Here is a 20,181-nt window from a genome sequence, read left to right as displayed (position 1 = left end):
TTGCTCTTTTAGTTATCAATCGGGCTGGAGAACTAAACATGGATGCATAATACTAAAGATTTTGAGTAACAAGCAGATGTTGGCGAGTATCTTTCAGTAGATACCAAAACAAAGGACATCAAACACACAAATACTACACATATGTTTTAAAAAATCATATCTATGAATAGTTACTCTAACATACCTTTAGCCTAGTTAGTTCATGAAAAATCATTGATTGGGCAGTATTCAAAGAAGCAGTTGGTGGGCTTGCCAGAAGAGACAATTCTAATGAAGCCTGGGAAAAGAACAAAATATGGTTAGTGTGTTGAAGATGTTAGAGCAATAAATCAAAATATAAAAGACAAATGCAGCTAAATATGCATCTCGGTTTTGGACTTCAGCAAGCAGTTCCATTGCTGAAGCCAACATTCTTCCCTAAAGTATCATCAAAACAAATTAAACATCCTTAGCACAGTTGGGGCATGGGGAGGCAATGGCATAGTGGTATTGTCACTGGACTAATAATCCAGAGACCCAGGGTAATGCCAGATGATGGAATTTGAATTCAATGAAAAAAAAATTGGAATTAAAAGTCTAATGATGACCATGAAACCATCATCGATTGTTGTAAAAACCCATCTGGTTCACTAATGCTCTTTAGGGAAGGAAATCTGGCCTACATGACTCCAGACCCACAGCAATTTGGTTGACTTTTAAAATACCCTCTGATGATCAGAAATTTACCTTAGCTGTACAATATCTTATGATAAAAGCAAAATACTGCGGATGCTGGAAATCTGAAACAAAAACTGCTGGAAAAACTCAGCAGGTCTGACAGCATCCGTGGAGAGAAAGACAGAGTTAACGTTTCGCGTCCGTATGATTCTTCTTCAGAACTAAAGGGAAGTAGAAATGTGGTGAAATTTCAACACACCACCCTGCTCTCATGCCCATATGTCCGTCCTTGGCCTGCTTCAATGTTTCAGTAAAGCTCAACGCAAACTGGGGGAACAGCACCTCATCTTCCGATTAGGCACTTTACAGCCTTCCGGACTGTTGAGTTCAACAACTTCAGATCATGAACTTTCTCCTCCATCCCCGCCCCTTTTTGATCCCCTTTTTTCAAATATTTATTTTCATTTATATATATTTTTTCCCACCTGTTCCTATTATTATTTTTAAAATTTATTTCCATTCATTGTTTTATCTCCACCTTTTAGCCTATTTTGATCTTTTCTCCCACACCGTCCCCTCCCCCCACACCCACTAGGGCCATCTGTCACTTGCTCATCCTGCTTTCTACTCTTAATGTCACTATTAGCACCTCCTTTAGCCAGTATCACCACCATCAACATTGACCTTTTGTTTATGACTTCTTTTGCAATCTCTCCTTTGCCTCCACCTATCACTGACCTTCTATCCAGCTTCATCTGTCCCACTCCCCTATATATTTCACCACATTTCTACTTCTCTTTAGTTCTGAAGAGGAGTCATACGGACTCAAAACGTTAACTCTGTCTTCCTCTCCACAGATTCTGTCAGATCTTCTGAATATCTAATGATACACTTGTGTGACCCCGAAGTAGTGAAAATGGGACCCTTTGTTACGTGCACTCTGTCGTGTTTTTAGAATAATTTCTTTTTAATTAATTCATGGAATATAAGCTGCCTTCTTGAACCACTGCAGTACATGTGGTGTAGGTACACCCAAAGTACTGTTAAGGAGGGAGTTCCAGGATTTTGACACAGCAATAGTGAAGGTACAGTGACATATTTCCAAGTAGGGATGGCGAGTGGCTTAGAGGGAAATTTCCAGGAAGTGGTGTTCCCATCCATCTGCTGCCCTTGTCCTTCTAGATGGTAGTGGTCATGGGTTTGGAAGATGCTGGAAGTGGCCTTGGTGAGTTCCTGCAGCGCATCTTGTAGATGGTACACACAGATGACACTGTAAGGTGATGGTGGAGAGAGTGAATGTTTGGGGATGGGGAACCAATCAAGCGGCCTGCTTTGTCCTGGGTGGTGTCAAGCTTCTTGAGTGTTGTTGGAGCTTCACTAATCCAGGCAAGTGGGGAGTATTCCATCACACTTCTGACTTGTGCCTTGTGGGCAGGCTTTGAGAGTCAGGTGGTGAGTTACTCACCACATCGTTCCTGCCTGTGACCTGCTCTTGTAGCCACAGCATTTAAATGGCTGGTCCAGTTCAGCTTCTGGTCAATGGTAACCTCCAGGATGTTGTTAGCAGGAGATTCAACGATGGTAATTGAATGGCAAAGGGCTATGGTTAGATTCCCTCCTGATGGAGATGGCATTTGTGTGGCATGAATATTACTTGCCACTTGACAGCTGAAGCCTAGATATTGTCCTAGATCTTACTGCATTTGGACATGGACTGCTTCAGTATCTGACAAGTTGCAAATGGTGCTGACCAATCATCAGCCAACATCCCCACTTCTGACCTTATAATGGAAAGAAGGTGAAGCAGCAGCTGAAGGGGGTTGGGCCTAGGACACTACCCTGAGGAACTCCTGTAGTGATGCCCTGGAACTGAGATGATTAACCCCCAAAAACCCCAACTACCTTCCTTTGTGCTAGGTTTGACTCCAAATAGTGGAGAGTTTTCCCCCTGAGGCCACACTTGGTCAAATGCTGCCTTGATGTCAAGGGCAGTCACTCCCACCTCACCTCTGGAGTTCAGCACTTTTGTGCATGTTTGAACCAAGGTTTAATAAGGACAGGAGCTGAGTGGCCTTGGTGGAACCCAAACTTAGTATCAGCGAGCAGGTTATTGCTAAGCAAGTGCTGCTTGATAGCAGAGTTGATGACCCTTTCCATCACTTCACTGATGATGGAGAGTAGACGGATGGGGCAGTAATTGGCCGGGTTAGATTTATCCTGCTTTTGTGTACAGGACATGTCTGGGCAATTTTCCATATTGCCGAGTAGATGCCAGTGTTTTAGCTGTACTGGAACAGCTCATCTAGGGGCACTGCAAGTTCTGGAGCACAAGTCTTCAGTACTATTGCCAGAAGATTGTCAGGGCCCATAGCTTTTGCAGTATCCAGTGCTTTCAGCCATTTCTTGATATTATGAAGTGAATCAAATTGGCTGATATCTGTAATGCTGGGACCCCCCCGGCCCCCCCGCCCCCCGCCCCGCCCGCCCCCCCTCACTGGGGGTTTCATCTGAAAACAAGCATCAGCTTTCACATATACATCAATGACACCAATCCCACCTCTCTTGAACCCCCTCCCCACCCCACTGTCTCCAAATGGTTTGACTACTGGTCTGACATTCAACAATCATCAGAAATTTCAACCAACCAGAATTGGGGGGGTGCAAATTCAACCTCAAAATCTCAAAGCCTGGGAAAAATCAAAGACAGGGGCATAAAATTTGAAATATTGAAAGAACGGTTGCCCCCATACAAACATTGTAACCTCTCCAATCTAGAACTCTGAACTTTGGAAACGCCAGTGCTCCCGAATTTTTTTTCAGCCAGCCCCGCGTTTCTCAGACTCACCACTTGCAGCACTGCAACAGCCCTGGACCCACTGGATTCATGCCAGGAAGATGAGTGACAGCTTGAGACTTTGCTGTGTCGCAGCACTTTGCACTTTGTGTCCAATCCAACTTATCCAGTGTTGGATCCTCTGGGGAACCTTTGCAGTCTCGCAACCGGGTGGCTTACTGTGGCGCTGCTTCTGTATCTTTATGCATTGCCTTCCTCCCTTAGTCTGGGCTGTTTGTTGCTGCTCTTGTTATTCTTCATTTCATTCTGAGCTGCTGACGGCTCTCTCTCTCTTTCTCTCTCAGGTTTGTTGCCGGGGTCTTGTAGCTTACAGATGAAATTAACATCAGCCAGCAATTAAAGTGCTGTTTCTTGCACCCCTCCCTGCCCCCACCAATGACAATACGAGTGGAGAGAGAACACACACTTCGCAATCTTAAAAATTTGTGTTTGTGTCCAGGGTTTTCTCTCACTCTTTCCAAGATTGCAAGGAAAGTACTGATCTGTAAGTATGTTTGATCGCAGAGGTCTGCTTGCTGTCAGGAGAAGGTAGGTGGGCACGATTTTTAATTTTTAAAAGAGGCACATCAAAAGACAGTGGGAAAGCAGGCAAAGTGAAACAGAGCACAGGTCCGGCTAAAGGAATCGCAACTAGTGGTTCAGAATAACTAAAATCCTGACTTATTTATCTCCCAACCAACATAATTCATGTTACAACATGAACTGATCCCACAGGTACAAATATAAGAGCAAAATACTGCGGATGCTGGAAATCTGGAACAAAAACAGAAAATGCTGAGAAAACTCAGGTCTGGCAGCGTCTGTGGAGAGAGAAACAGAGTTAACATTTTGAGTCCGTATGACTCATCTTCAAGAAGGACCTCTTCAGACCTGAGCATTTCCAGCATTTTGTGTTTTTATTTCAGACACAAATGTATGGGCTCCCTTCCCTATTGGGAATTACATGGCTTCCTTCCAACAAGCCAAGTTCAAACCCATGCCTAAATCTCTGATACAAAACACAAGCATAGGTGGAAAACTAATTGCAAATTAGTTTTTCCCGAAGCTGGTGCAACATCATTGCCAGGAAACATAGCTGTTTGCACATATTCAACCAATAACAGGTTGTAGGTGCTTCCTGCTGTGCTACCACTAAGTTATAATCAGTAACTAAGCAGCAATATCTTTTGCTATGATGACCAGACAGATCATTCATGCATAATAATTTGTCAAACACATACATTCCCTGTATTTTGAATAAAACCAACTAAAAGCAATCATGCAAACATTCTCCTGGCCAGCTTCCCACCTTCCATAAACCTAAGCTTGCCCAAACTCTGCTGGCCATATCCAAACTCGCACTAAGACCCATTCCTCCATTGCCCTTGTGTTCAATGACCTATGTTGGCTGCAAAGTTCAAAATGCATGAGGGCTGCAGGCAAATTTAGCCCCGAAACATCATAAGTAGCCCACAAAAAAAAAGAGAGGAGAAAAATTCCAGGAAGGTCACCCCCATGTAATTACATTATGGCTCCTTGATGGTCCAAGCGGGGCTGAACAATTGAAGGCGCAGGCACTGAGCCTATGCGTCTCATTGGGAGCAGGAAAACAAGACAGAATTTAAGCGGGGGAGTAGCAAGCACAGGAGGGACAGAATTTGAGTAGCTGCTCCTCCAGATTCCTTCCCCCTCACTCATGCTGCTTTTCCAGAGATAGAACATACAATTGTATCTATAGCAAGAGAGGGGTAAAATATCAAAAGTGATTCCTGTTGGAAAGGTGCAAGTTAGAGCGAGCACACTGACCCCATAGAGCTTGAATCTTTAGGCAGTGATCGGCCTCAAGTCTACGATGGCAGTAGATCAACACCTCTTGTCTGAATCTCACTGACAAAGCCAAAGATAAAAGTTGATACAAGAAGGTGCTGCAGTGCTGAAAAAGGCTTTTGTCTTGGCACATTTATCATGGAAGCGAGGCAAACCATCAAGGAAATTTGCATCCACAGGTACAGTGTCTCAAAAACAGCAACCTCGTGACCAAGGCCATGCCAGATATCAGGCTGGGCGGTTCAGGCCAAGCCAGGTCTGGTGGGGTCAAGGGTCACTTGGAGCACGGGAACAGACCAGCAAAACAGATAACTAGCCAAGCGCCACAATGTACCAATGCAGCGCCTAGCTCAATTGTTCAAGTAAGTTTTTTTAAATTTTACTCAATTAAAATTGATGCATGGGACATTCTAATAATGTCCAGTTTTCACGCAACTCCAGTGTTTGGACAGCCAGATTTGAGACCGCGTCTGTAGTAATGTTTCAGTTACGCAAGAATCTTCTCAGAACGAACAGTGCAATGTCACTTCAATACCACAGTTATGCCAAAACTTTCCAATAAATTACAGGCAATTATCTCTACATAATAATAAATAAATCCTAAAACAGCCACATCAACCAATTGCTTATAATCAAAAAGAGAAGTGGAGTTGCGCTGTCTTGAAACACTGCTGCCCAAAATGATCGTCAGGAAGTCGGCACAACAGCTGAATGATTTTATCACAAAACAAAAACAGAAATACCTGGAAAAACTCAGCAGGTCTGGCAGCATCGGCGGAGAAGAGCAAAGTTGACGTTTCGAGTCCTCATGACCCTTCAACAGAACGGTTCTGTTGAAGGGTCATGAGGACTCGAAGCATCAACTTTGCTCTTCTTCGCCGATGCTGCCAGACCTGCTGAGTTTTTCCTGGTATTTCTGTTTTTGTTTTGGATTTCCAGCATCCGCAGTTTTTTGTTTTTATCTCTGTGAATGATTTTATCACCCTCCTTAGCTCACAGCAATAGTTAAAATACAATTGGTCCATAATTTACCAAGGACAATATATTACAACCCTTCAAATCAAACATGTGCACTGTGCCCATGATATTCCCAATTTAGCCATCTTTATGGCTTCTCAGTCTGTCATTTATACATAATCAGACAATTCTGTGAAAGTAGAACAACTGTACTCAATCTCTACGATAAAAGCAAAATACTGCGGATGCTGGAAATCTAGAACAAAAACAAAAATACCTGGAAAAACTCAGCAGGTCTGACAGCATCTGCAGAGGAATACAGTTAACGTTTCAAGTCTGAATGACTCTTCATCAGAACTAAGGAAAAATAGAAAAGAGGTGAAATATAGGCTGGTTTAAGGGGGTGGGACAGGTAAAGCTGGATAGAGGGCCAGTGATAGGTGGAGGCAAAGAAGAGATTGCCAAAGATGTCATAGACAAAAGGACAAAGCATGATGCCACCACCAAACACACCTTCCCTTCACCATCCCTGGCAGCATTTCGCAGGGATCGTTCCCTCCGGGACACCTTGGTCCACTCCTCCATCAGCCCCTACACCTCAACCCCCTCCCATGACACCTTTCCATGCAACCGCAGAAGGTGCAACACCTGGCGCTTTACTTCCATGCTCGTCACCGTCCAAGGGCCCAAACACTCCTTTCAAGTGAAGCAGCATTTCACTTGCACTTCCCTCAATTTAGTCGACTACATTCGCTGCTCCCAATGTAGTTTCCTCTACACTGGAGAGACCAAACGCAGCCTGGGTGACCGCTTTGCGGAACACCTTCGGTCTGTCCGCAAACATGACCCAGACCTCCCTGTCACTTGCCATTTCAACACACCACCCTACTCTCATGCCCACATGTCCATCCTTGGCCTGCTGCAATGTTCCAGTGAAGCTCAATGCAAACTGGAGGAACAGCACCTCATCTTACAACTAGGCATTTAACAGCCTTCCGGACTGAATATTGAGTCCAACAACTTTAGATCATGAACTCTCTCCTCCTTCCCCACCCCCTTTCCAATCCTCCTTTTTCCAATAATTTATATATATTTTTCTTTTCCCACCTATTTCCATTATTTTTAAATGTATTTACATCCATTGTTTTATCTCTACCTTTTAGCCAATTTCGATTCCCCCCCTACCCCACCCCCACTAGGGCTATCTGTCCCTTGTCCTGCTTTCCACCCTTAATGTCCCCATTAGCACATTTCTTAGCTAATTTCACCACCGTCAACACCTCTTTGTCCTTTTATCTATGACATCTTTTGGCAATCTCCACCAATCACTGGCCCTCTATCCAGCTCTACCTGTCCCACCCCTGTTAAACCAGCTTACATTTCACCTCTTTTCTATTTTTCCTTAGTTCTGATGAAGAGTCATTCGGACTCGAAACGTTAACTGTATTCCTCTCCGCAGATGCTGTCAGACCTGCTGGGTTTTTCCAGGTATTTTTGTTTTTGTACTCAATCTCTACCTGGCATTCTCTTCTCCTCTCCCTGGTTTTCATTTCTGTGTTCTGGTTACTACTGTGAAATAACTTTCGCAATATTCTGCAAACATGCACCCATCTCTACTCGGTTCAAATGCTAACTGACCTCCTGTTTATTTTCAAGATTTTCTTTCGCCAGTTTGAGATTTCTATCATTGTTTTTAACTTTTAATCCGCTGCAAATTAAATGATAACCTGCAGAGAGTGTTTAATCGGGTACTCATACACTAAGAAACAGGATTGGCAATACTCAAGCTCATAGGACAACTCAGATAAATGACAAATCCTGGTTTGGAAACCTGTCTGATGCCTGCAACATACACAAGAGTGACAGTACTAAGGCTGTTGATTTATTCAACACTATTTAAAAAGGAACAGCGGAGGTCTACATGCCCTATCTTTTTATATTACAAATACTGAGTGATCTCTTAATGTATTTCCAGTGCTTTTTTTTGTTTACACTTCAAGTAGAGATTTTGGGCTACATGTTTTTCAATATTTATAGGTGCGCACACTAGAAACAGTAAAGGCTAGACCGAGGTTTCCAAGTTTCATGAATTCACTCATTTAGCTAGGATTGACAGAAGTACTATGAGGGGAAACACATAGGGTAACTAGAGGGAAAATATTTCTGCTGGCTGGGGAGTCTAAGACAAGAGACTCTAGTCTAAAAAAAGTCAGATCTTTCAGGGGTGAAATTAAGAAACACTCCTAAACACAAAAGGCAGTAGAAGTTTGGAACACTCTTCCACAAATGGCAGTTGATGCAAGATCAATTGTAAATTTTAATTCTAAGATTGATAGATTTTGTTGCCGAAAAGTCTTATGGAGCGGGGTAACATAATCAGGCATGATTTCACTGAATGGCAAAATAGGCTTGATGGATTAAATAGCCAACTCTTATTCCCATGTTCCTAATTGGGTCTCAGTGCCCCATGTAAAGTAATGGATCAACTCCCATTCCCACCTTTGAACTGTACAGTGAGTCGTGCACATACAGAGCTTGAATGGGAACAGAGTTAACCTCAGCTGAGGCACCATCTGCATCTGGTTAAACAGCTTGCAGACACACTCTACACAAGCTCACACATGAAGCTCACCAGCCACAAGGATGAGGTAGTGGAGAGCTCAATGCACCAATAGTCCAGCTACAAGTCAACAACTTCAAAAGGAGGCATGCTGATAAACAGCTGAAACCAATACAAGTACAGTCACTGTTGGTGAATGAAATAAAATCCTGTTTGTATTTAATGGGTTATGAGGATGTGTTCAGTATTACACTTTAAGATTTCATCTGTTTGTACCATGGAAACTACAATCCAGGGGGGCCAAGATTTTGCGTCCACTCCGCCTCTGGTCAAATCAGGCCAAGGCACAATTTAGCCCACACAGTTGGAACACTGCACAGTTCTAGTAAACATGTTCCAGAAAGGATACACAGGGACTGGTGGTAGTTTAAAAAAAAAAGATTTACAGGGGTGACACCTGAATCAAGATTGTATCTATCTCTAGAAAGAAAGAATGACCAAATAGAGATTAATTACAAAAAGATTAGATCAGGTAAATGTTACACTTGCAGGAGAGTTCAAAACCAGAGGTCATACAAGATAGAAACAAAAAACTACTGTGGATGCTGGAAATCCAAAACAAAAACAGAATTACCTGGAAAAACTCAGCAGGTCTGGCAGCATCGGCGGAGAAGAAAAGAGTTGACGTTTCGGGTCCTCACAACCCTTCAGCAGAACTGAGTATAGTTAGGAGAGAGGTGAAATATAAGCTGGTTTAAGGTGGGGGGGGGGGGGGTTCTTCCCACCTATTTCCATTATTTTTAAATCTACAACTAATACCTTGTCAGTCTTTCCACCCCACCCCCACTAGAGCTGTACCTTGAGTGTCCTGCCATCCATTCTTAATTAGCACATTTTCTTAGATAATATCACCACCTTCAACACCTCTTTGATCCTTTCGTCTGTGACATCTTTTGATTATCTGCTCCTATCACTGCTTGCTTGTCTCTAAAACCACATCCCCCACCCCCCCCAACTTCTCTCCCCCCCACCACCCACCTTAAACCAGCTTATATTTCACCCCTCTCCTAACTATACTCAGTTCTGTTGAAGGGTCGTGAGGACTCGAAACGTCAACTCTTTTCTTCTCCGCCGATGCTGCCAGACCTGCTGAGTTTTTCCAGGTAATTCTGTTTTTGTCATACAAGATAGACCACCTTGAATGTAAGATAGTCACCAACAGAGAATTCAGGAGAAACGATTCTACCTGGAGTGATGAGAATATGGAACTCGTATCCCAGGCAGGGATTAAGGTGAATCTGGATAAGCACATGGGGGAGAAGGGGCTAGAGGGTCATGGGGATGGGGTTAGATAAGGAAGCACCTGTGGAGCATAAACAGCAACATCGACCTAACTGAGCCAAATGAGGATGGTTCTGTGCTGTGAGTACGATGCAATTCTCCTTCCCGCCTCCAGTTACCAGCCCCGGAGCCCGCTTTCTCCCAGGTTATTTGCTGGGGCCCGGGGATCAGGACAATTCGGGGCGAACACCTAGCGCCTACCACCAGGGCTGCGTTTCAACACCAGCTGGGGGGGGGGGGCGGTGCCAGTGCCAGGAGAGAACAAAATCCTCAGCAACGGTACAACAAACGCCCGCCCATTTGGCCGGAGCGGGGACAGCCAAAACATTACTCACCACCACTCCTGCTGCGATCCTCCTCAACCCCAATCCGCCCAAACTCAGTTCAAACTTCGCTACGGCAGTGCGCACGCGCATCCTCAAACGGCTGACTGTCGCTTCACTTCCGGCTAGAGCTTACGGGCATGCGCACTGAGGCCTACTCCCTCAGTGACTGACAGTATGTCTACGTAGATCTAACTCCGGCGTTTCTTTGTCTCTTGCACATTACGCATACTCAGTCCATCTCGACGAGGCGGGGGGACGAGAAGGTATGTACTGCGCATGTCCCAGATAGCCAATACAATGCGCATGTTTGGAAGCCGTTCCCGGCTGTTAGGCTATGCGCATGCGTATTTTTGACAGTTGGATTTTTTTTCCGACTCACTTCAGGTTTGTGCTTTTCATTTAAATGCTGCGATGTTTCTTATTGCGACCTGTACCAATTAAATAACCACGTTATTTTCTGTCCGCCAACTCATTGTGACTTACTCTCGGGACCAGCGCTCGGATCACATGGAAAATGTAAATAAATACCTTAGAAGCCGAGAGCGCGAAATTTGAATGAACAGAAATGGCGAAGAAGATATAAGGAGTAAAGAGAGAGAGGAAACTACCCAGGGAGAGAAGGGGCAGAGCATACTCAGGGAGAGGGGGAGAGTATACTCAGGGAGAGGAGGGGGAGAGTATACTCAGGGAGAGAAGGGGGAGAGTATACTCAGGGAGAGGGGGAGAGTATACCCAGGGAGAGAAGGGGGAGAGCGTACCCAGGGAGAGGGGGAGAGTATACTCAGGGAGAGAAGGGGGAGAGCGTACCCAGGGAGAGAAGGGGGAGAGCGTACCCAGGGAGAGAAGGGGGAGAGCGTACCCAGGGAGAGAAGGGGGAAAGCGTACCCAGGGAGAGAGCGGGAGAGCGTACCCAGGGAGAGAAGGGGGAGAGCGTACCCAGGGAGAGAAGGGGGAGAGCGTACCCAGGGAGAGAAGGGGGAGAGCGTACCCAGGGAGAGAAGGGGGAGAGCGTACCCAGGGAGAGGAGGGGGAGAGCGTACCCAGGGAGAGGAGGGGGGAGAGCGTACCCAGGGAGAGGAGGGGCAGAGCGTACCCAGGGAGAGAAGGGGGAGAGCATACCCAGGGAGAGAAGGGGGTGAGCATACCCAGGGAGAGAAGGGGGAGAGCGTACCCAGGGAGAGAAGGGGGAGAGCGTACCCAGGGAGAGAAGGGGGAGAGTACACTCAGGGAGAGAAGGAGCTGTAGCCAGAAGGAGGGTGTGAGGAATAAAAATAGAAAATGCTGGAAGAACTCAGCAGGTCTGGCAACATCTGTAGAGAGTCTGTTTGACTCTTCTTCAGATAGAGGAAGCGGGACGACTGTAGCCAGGGGGAGAGGGAGTTGGATGACTAGCTAAGGGGAGAGAGAGTGATGACTGTAGCTAGGGAGGGAGAGGGATGACCAACCAAGGGGAGAGAGAGAGGGAAGGATGATTGTAGCCTGGGAGAGAGAGGGAATCATAGAGAGAGAACTGCTCCGAGTGAGGAGACAGAACTGTGCCCAGGAAAAGAGAGAGAGCTGTACCTAGACAGAAAGGAGGAACTGCCCAGAGGGAAGGATGTTTTGCCAGAGAGGAGGAAGGAGTAGTGCCAGAGACTGAAGTAGAGGTAATTGTCAGTGGGTCGGGGATAGGGATGTAAATATTGCTGAAAAACAAGAGTTTGGAGTTGTCCTTTAGGATGACCTTGAACCCATGATTTTCTGACCTAGGCAAGAATGCTACCAAACTGAGCTACACTGATCATGCCTTAAGCATTTCAAAGAAAATCTCCTGTATCTTTGACTATCTGATTACATATTCTTTAAAGTTCAATTTAAGAGCAAGGTTTATATTTTTTCCTTTTTTGTAGGAAGACCTATCAGCCAGTATCCTGAGATAAAAGCTGAAATCATGGGAGTGAATGACTTGTGGCAGATTTTAGAGCCTGTTAAAGAATATGTTCCATTACAAAATCTTAAAGGGAAAACCTTGGCTGTGGACATGAGCTTATGGGTTTGTGAGGCTCAAACTGTGAAAGGCATGATGGGAACTGTTATCAAACCGCACCTCAGGTAACATAGAATATTAAGTACTATATATTTTATTCTTTCATGGGATGTAGGTGTTGCTGGCAAGGCCAGCATTTGTTGCCCATTCCTAATTGCCTTTAAACTGAGTGGATTGCTAAGCCATTTCGGAGGGCAGTTAAGAGACAACCACATTGCTGTGGATCTGGAGTCACAAAAAGGCCAGACCAGGTAAGGATCGCATATTTCCTTCCCTAAAGGGCATTAGTGAACCAGATGGGTTTTTCCAGGAATCATTGATAATTGTCATGGTCACTATTACTGAGACTAGCTTTATATTCCAGATTAATTAATTGAATTTAAATTCCACAAGCTGCCGATGTGTGATTTGAATCCATGTCCCCAGGGCATTTGCCTGGGCTTCTGGATTACTAGCCCGATCACATTACCACTACGTTACCATCTCCCCATTTGGTATATGATGCACACCAATATACATTGTAGAACCATGTTTCAAGGTATGGTTGCTGAGAGCATTGGACCACCTGTGCTACAAAGTAATAATAAGCATTTTGTTGATTTCTTACATGAATAGATTTTGATCTCAGTGTATTATTGAACAGACCTGATGCTTCACAAGGGGAAGGAAAATAAAGAGTCGCCCCAGAGTATTCTCGCTCTCCTAGAGACTGGTTCAAGACAGGGGTTAACACGCACAGAACTTGCTCCATTAGCAGGCAATAATATGGAGATGTGGAAAGAAAAGAAAGTGCTTTTTCTCTTTACTTGCAAGGACAGGCTATTACATAGAAATTGGTCTACATTAAATTAGGAGAGAAGAGAAACAAAGAATTAGATGAGGGTTAATGGTGCCAAAGAGAAATCAGATTATAGATAGTAAGTAAGGCTGAAACTTTGGTGAGACAGAGGCTGTGGTGTCACCTTAATAATGCAAAATAGCATAAGAGTAAAACAATTAAGAAACCAATGCAAAAAAGAGAATGGATATCCAATTATTTCCTCCTGCCAACTACAGGGTTCCTTATCAAAGCAACATACTATTGAGGTTTCTCATTTCAGAGCAAAAGTTCCAACACAGCTAGGGACTTCAGACTTGATATCATAATAGTAAGCATATCATTCTTTACAATAGTTTATATTTGCAGCTTATTTCTAGATCAGAAACTGTTAAGGTACGCATGCCATATTGGTATTATTATTGATGTTTAGTCAAAAACAGAAAACATTGGAAATACATAGATTAGTCATCAGTAAAGGAAAAGGCAAGTTTGCACTTCAGGTTTAACCCTTAATCAGAACTTTTCTGGTTTTATTTGATATTCAGCATTTGCAGTTTCTTTTTCCGTTTTTACTTTTGAGCACTATTGATGTCGATCTATGTTTTGCTTTAATTTTAGAAATTTGTTTTTTCGCATTTTATGTCTCTCTTTGATGGACGTGAGACTTGTCTTTGTGGCAGAGGGAAATGCACCAAAACTGAAGGCTGACACAATACATAAACGGAATGAGGCAAGACGTGGTTTGCCCAGAAAGCCAAGCAGCTTTACTGTTCGAACAAAAAGATCCTATTTTAAATCTGTTCTTAAAGAGGTTGGTATTGTCTGAGAAGTAAACATTTCTTTGCAAATGAAGGATAAGCTATGGGACAAATATTTACAATGGACAGAATTTTCTGCCTGTCGGGCGGGCGGACCCGACCCAATCTCTGGCGGGCAGGGAGCCAATCCCCGCCAGAGAAGCGGGCCGCACTGCCATTTTACGTGGGCCGGCCAATTAATGCCCGCCTAGCATGATGTCCAGCGGAAAGCGCTATGCGCTCCCTGTGCAGGCGGGGGGGATTCCCTAAAAGCAAGAGTGCACTCTTTCGCGCATGTGCACAAAAGAGCGCACATCCCCCTGAGGCAAAGTGCAATCTCAGGGAGATCGCTTTGAAAAAGATTAAAAATAGAAAAAAAAAATTCCCTAACATGTCCCCCTCATGTGACAATGTCACATGAGATGGGATATGTTCATAATTTACAGAATAACTTTATTAAACTTTTTAAACCCCTGCATGAAACCTCATCCTGCCGGTGGATGAGGTTTCATGTTTTTTCTATTTGCCACCAGGGCTCCTGGCCAACCCGCCAGCCTTAAGGTTGAATGGGCAGGTCCTTTAATTGTTTAAGTGATCCTGTCAATGGCCTCAATTGGCCATTGACAGGTTGGCAGGCCCACAGCTGATTTTGCTGCGCCCCCGCCTTCCTGAAAATTTAAATGTTGGGGGTTCCGCATGACATCATCCCACGTCATTTTACACATCGGCGAGTGGGCCCCGCCCTGCCCTGTAACTCAGTGAAATCAAGTGACGGTGCTATGTTTTCATCATTACTCTTTCCTTGGTCTTCCTCCTCTTCAGAAACTGAACTGAACCACCCATATAAATACCCTGGCTACAAAGAGCAGGTCAGAGGCTGGGAATTCTGTGGTGAGTAACTCACCTCCTGACTTCTCAAAGCCTGCCCATCATCTACAAGGCACAAATCAGGAATGTGATGGAAGCACTGCAATGGTTTCAGAAGACAACTAACTACCACCTTCTCATTGGCAATTTGGGATGGGCAATAAATGCTGACCTAGCCAGCGATGCCCACACCCTGTGAAAGAATTTAAAAAAACAACTTTCTGGCTAGTTTGTTTGCAGTAAGAATTTTTATATACCTATTCTCCAAGGCATTCCAGTATAGGTACATGCAGTCCACTTGCCTCTAGTTTATTCTTTCTAACTGACACAGTCACACATCTTAACTCTGCATCAGCTGCATCACACCAAGATGGTAAGTTGCTATGTTTGAACCAATAACTTAACATACCAAGTTCAGTAATTTTCTAATGTCATTGCAGTAATTTGGAAAATCCTTCAAATAACTTTTATGTTTCAGAGCTAGCCATCCATGAGCATCAGCCTTCCTGTCATTGTCAGAGTTAGTCAGTTCTGTAATTTGACTTCTGAAAACTGATTAGTTGAACTTGTGCTTCTAAATGTTCACTGAGGTATTGTGAATAGTAGTGAAAATTCATCATAGACCAGCAGCACATAAGCTGCGCTTGGACAACGTTCTTTAACATTTTTGTCTACCCAAGCTGTCTTTTGTTTTCACTGAATTGTTAGATTAAGAAAAGTCATGATTTTGTTTGAACCTCTTTGCAAAATCTGAATTTGATAAATAGAACTTTTTGAAGTAGCCTTGTTTGTTCTGACAAGTTCATTCAAAAACATTCCTGAAAAGCTCCTACCTAAGTCTTGCAGTGCACCTCAGGTTACTACACAAACATTAAAACCATACTTCAGATCCCAAGCTACCTATGGGTAACTATCTGAAATCCACCAGCGAAATGTTAAAAGTATTGCATATAGTATGCATTGTAATCCATTTCCTGTAATAGAATGACAGAAATTAGATTGAATAGACACCTTGAGAAATTTAATTGGTTTATTTTCTAATAATTGGTTCAGTATTCTTGGGTCTTATTAATTAGTTTGTAATGATTGCTCAAGCTGAATAATATGCTGTGGCTTGGGGGGGGGATGTGGGCAGGTTCAGCATCTGGAAGTTGGCGGCCTTCCAACTTCTGGACCTGGCCTTTGAAATGCACCCGATTAAGCACTAATCGGGGCACTTGAAATCGCAGGGTGGTTTTGAGGCTTTCATCCTGCTTATTCAGTGCTGGAGGATGGGATGACCGGCCTCCGAGGTCGTTGGCCATGACGCAGAACAAGGTCACAGCAAGTAATTTAACAGGCCCCCAGCACGGGACAGTGCCAGGGGACCCGCAAATGCTGTCAATGTTCAGGGTTTGGGAGCTCACTGTGACTTCAGCAATTTGCAGGCTTTTAAGGTGAGTGTGTATTTATCTGAGTTCTGCTTTGTCACTGAGCAGAGGAGGCTTTATTTTTGGACCTGTACAAGTTTTCCACATCTTTGCATAGAGGATTGTATAGTTGTTGCATGTTTCCCTCCAGAGATGTCTGAGCCATTGGAGCAAGGGGAGAAAGGCCAAACTAACTGCCTGATTTAATGATGGCTCCCTCAGAGTCGTCCTCCATGCAGTGTCAAACCGCTGTGAGCAGCTGATACCATCTGGTGGGATGGGGGAAAACCCGACCACAACACCTGCTGCCTAGGAGGAGGTAACTGCAGAGGTCAGCAGTGTTGGGTTGGTGAGGAGAACCTGGTCTCAATGCCAGAAGAGGCTCAATGACCTCATGAGGGCAGCCAGAGTGAGTAAGTCCTCAGCGTGTGAAGTCTTGTGCCATTGTGCCATGGAGTGCCGTCGCAAATGCAGGAGGAAAGTGAGTTTGGCTGGAGCTCCAAGGCAGCATGATGCAACAAAGACATTGTTGTCAGTGACGATGTCAATGTGCTCTTAAAGCTTTGGCCCTGTCAGAGGGTGGGGGATTAGCAGACTCTGCAGATGAGGGATGTGCACAGCATCTAAGCTGCCAGGCACTTTGCTGATAATGCATCAGTTGCATGCCATCAAATAAGCTGACAGTACTTGTGAGTGCAATCTTACACATCTCAGGAGAACTGAGTCCACAATACCCTAGAGTGAGGCCAGACTGACGGGGATGTGGCGAATCTAGTGGTCTTGACTCCATTTGAAAAGGTGTTGACACTCACTGACACAGAGTCATCCAGGACCATTGGCAGAGATGAGATTGAAGAAATGGCAAAAGGAAAAAAACAGTACAAAAGGGGTGAGGGCAAGTGGGAGATGGATGGAAGTTAGGCATGATGCAATGAAACTCTGTAATATAGTTCCAACACAAACCCTGGGAAGCTTCATAATCAGAAGCTTCAGATGTTGGTGCCATCGTGTATTATGTCTGCATAGCCTCATCTCTCATGTTGAACATGAGTAATGTTGCAGAGCTTAGTGACTTTGCTACTGACGTGGCAAGGTCTGATGACTCCTAATCCCCTTACTTATGTCTATTTGTCACAGGTGAAGCCTGTTCTGCAGACCCTCCTGCGGATGCCATCCTGTTACTCCCCTCCACGGAGGAGGAAGAACCCTCGGAGAATGCAGCATCACATCCTCTGTCCCAAGCACAAGCGCAGATACTGGCACCTCGGCAGACATCTGCACATCGAAAAGGCTGCAATCTCAGTCTGGTGAAGGCACTTCACAGTCGTACATGAAACTGCTGGAAAGTGTGGTGGAACAAGCCTCGGTGATCCAGATACTGATTCCGAGTCAGTTGATGATCCTCTGGAGTCGTCTGTAAGGCTGCAGTTGCTGGATGTCCAGTGTGAGGTCCGTTAAGATTTGGTGGGCATACCGGGGTTGCGTGCTCTGGCCAGTACTGTGGGAATGTGTCCAGCCAGGCCATGTGCACTGTAATTACCCACTCTTCGGAGCACCAAACTTCCTCCTTGAACAGACTGGAGATTGTCCTGGAGGGGCAGCTCGAATGTACTGCAGATGTAATCGTTGGCATATGCTCTGACCTGCACACCATCGCCCTGGCTCTGAGCTCAAGGGCCCAGAACCTGGGACCTCACTGTTAGGCAGGGTTGACCAAACAGTCCTAGTGGCGGAGGATGAGCTGCAGCTGCCACCATCTGGAAGCATCTCTCAGGTCACTTCTGATGGACACAGCATTTCCTCCGTTCATCAGCCATTGTCCTTGTTCAGTGCTGCAGTGGCAGGAGACCCTCCTGCCTCTCAGCATCAGTTTTCTAACGTGGCAGGCTGCTCAAAAACGTAGCCAGACAGAAGACGCCCACCAAAGTCATCCAGACCAAGGGAGGTGGTAGATCAGCAGCCTGTCTCCAGTGCAGCAGCAAAAGCAAGAGGGGAGCACTGCACTGGAACACTCGTAAACCATGTCAAAAAATCTCCACAGGAGTCACCAAGAGGGATACATGTTGAGTAGCTTATTTCTGTGAACGTGAATAATCATTGTACATTTGTAAATAAACCCACACTTCATAGTCCCTCATGCTGATGTTTTTGCACTATGCTGTGCCTGTGGGACTTGCCTTTCTCTCAATACGAAAGCTGGATAATATCGATGCAGAGCAGGATGCCTTGTGTGTTAACATATGCAAATGATAAGTGTGTTGACATGATGGTACCATGAGTGGCACATTGCACATGGACAAAGGATTGGACGCAAAGTGTCCACATGCTTTTGATGCCAGGACTTTTGAGACTGTAGAAATCTCTGTCATATTAAGGCATCCCAAGTGTCGTAGCCATCCATGCGATCATGCCCAGGGCCTTGGACTTGAATGTCGCCATGTTCCCTCACCTCATCCTATTAGAAATGGCGCCTATCTTCTGTGCCCTCACCCTCCAGGGCATCCCCTCTTTGAATAGCAAAGTTATGGAGGGCACAGCACACCACGACCATCAGGGATACATATGAGGGATTGTACTGCAATGTCCCTCCAGATCTGTCAAGGCGTCTGACTCAGTTTCAAGAGGCTGATGGTCTGCTCGACAATGGCCCTGGTGCTTCAGTAGCTATCATTGTACCTCCTCTCCGGTTTTGCCTCAGGAACCCTCACAGGCGTCATTAGCTGTCCATTCAGGGCTGCTGAATTGATCTGGTACCTGTTAGTTACAAAGAATGAAGGAGTCTTAGCTGCTGCCCAGGCACTTGGCGCATACCTGCATGATCCGGCAATGATGATCACAGACCAGCTGGACATTCAGTGAGTGGAAGCCCTTCCTGTTGATGAAGGTGCAGGGCTGTCCAGCAGGAGCCTTTATGGCGACATGAGTACAATCAACGGCTCCCTGCACCCTGGGGAAACCTGCAATCGCCACAAACCCTCCAGCTCTATACAGTTGACTCTGCTCATCCTGTGTGAAGGAGAGGTAATTCCCTGACCTTTGAAATATAGCATCAGTGAAGACGCAGTAGTGTGCAGCAAATTGCGTTATGCCACTGAAGTTTCCATATGCTGCCTGAAAGGAGCCTGTCGTGAAGAAGTTGAGCACGACAGTGACCTTCAGAGCTACAGGCATCGGGTTCACCCCAACACAGTTGGAGGAGATCTCCCCTGCGAGCATGTCACAGAGTGATGTGATTGTGGCTCTTGATAGCCTTATTCTTCTCTTCCATTGAGTCATTTGCACATAGCTCAGTCTCTGCTTGCATACCCGAGGGGCTGCAATAGACCTTTTACACTTCCACTGAGGATGTAGGATGGTTTCATCACCCTCTGGGTCTGGCGCAGCCCTGGCACCTTCATGCACCACCAGAGCATCCTGGACCTCCTATTCCGCCCTTCTTCCTCTCACCCTCCTCCTCATTCTACTCTCTTCCTCACTGGAGGTTGTGTCTCCCAGCGAGACCACAATGCCCATTTTTCTCAGCTACTTTAATGGCTTGGGTGATAGACAAGAAATAAATAGGCACTCAGCAGGCTGATAAAAGGGCTCTAATTAATATAAGTTTTAAATGGAAACTCTGCTCCTTGAATGAAGCACTCCCAGCAGTTACAGACCTCCAAACTAGTAGGATGAAACTCCAGGCTCAGCTGGACCTTTTAAACCTGCCCTAACAAGCTTCCTCATTAAAAAAAAACGGGAACCCCATATAGCATAAAATGGGC

General features: G+C 45.2%; 2 protein-coding genes across 3 annotated transcripts in view; one reads left to right on the top strand and one right to left on the bottom strand.

The window, feature by feature from the left end:
* Positions 1-10,611, bottom strand: part of LOC144680517 (structural maintenance of chromosomes protein 6-like) — an 88,624-nt gene extending 78,013 nt beyond the window's left edge. For both annotated transcript variants that reach the window (XM_078541580.1, XM_078541581.1), the window contains exons 1-2: positions 10,514-10,611; positions 185-277 (exon numbers count right to left, since the gene is read on the bottom strand). The gene's annotated coding sequence lies outside the window, so the exon portion shown is untranslated. The remainder of the gene's footprint in view (positions 1-184; positions 278-10,513) is intronic.
* A 230-nt stretch (positions 10,612-10,841) lies between these two features.
* gen1 (GEN1 Holliday junction 5' flap endonuclease) overlaps positions 10,842-20,181 on the top strand; it is a 29,098-nt gene continuing 19,758 nt past the window's right edge. Inside the window, exons 1-3 of the mRNA XM_078541579.1 lie at positions 10,842-10,885; positions 12,391-12,592; positions 13,966-14,158. Of these exons, the coding sequence (XP_078397705.1) occupies positions 12,432-12,592; positions 13,966-14,158 (354 nt within the window). The 5' untranslated portion in view covers positions 10,842-10,885; positions 12,391-12,431. The remainder of the gene's footprint in view (positions 10,886-12,390; positions 12,593-13,965; positions 14,159-20,181) is intronic.

The sequence above is a fragment of the Cetorhinus maximus genome, chromosome 5 (assembly GCF_964194155.1).
Source record: "Cetorhinus maximus chromosome 5, sCetMax3.hap1.1, whole genome shotgun sequence".
NCBI lineage: Eukaryota > Metazoa > Chordata > Chondrichthyes > Lamniformes > Cetorhinidae > Cetorhinus > Cetorhinus maximus.
This window is presented reverse-complemented; position numbering and strand designations above follow the sequence as displayed.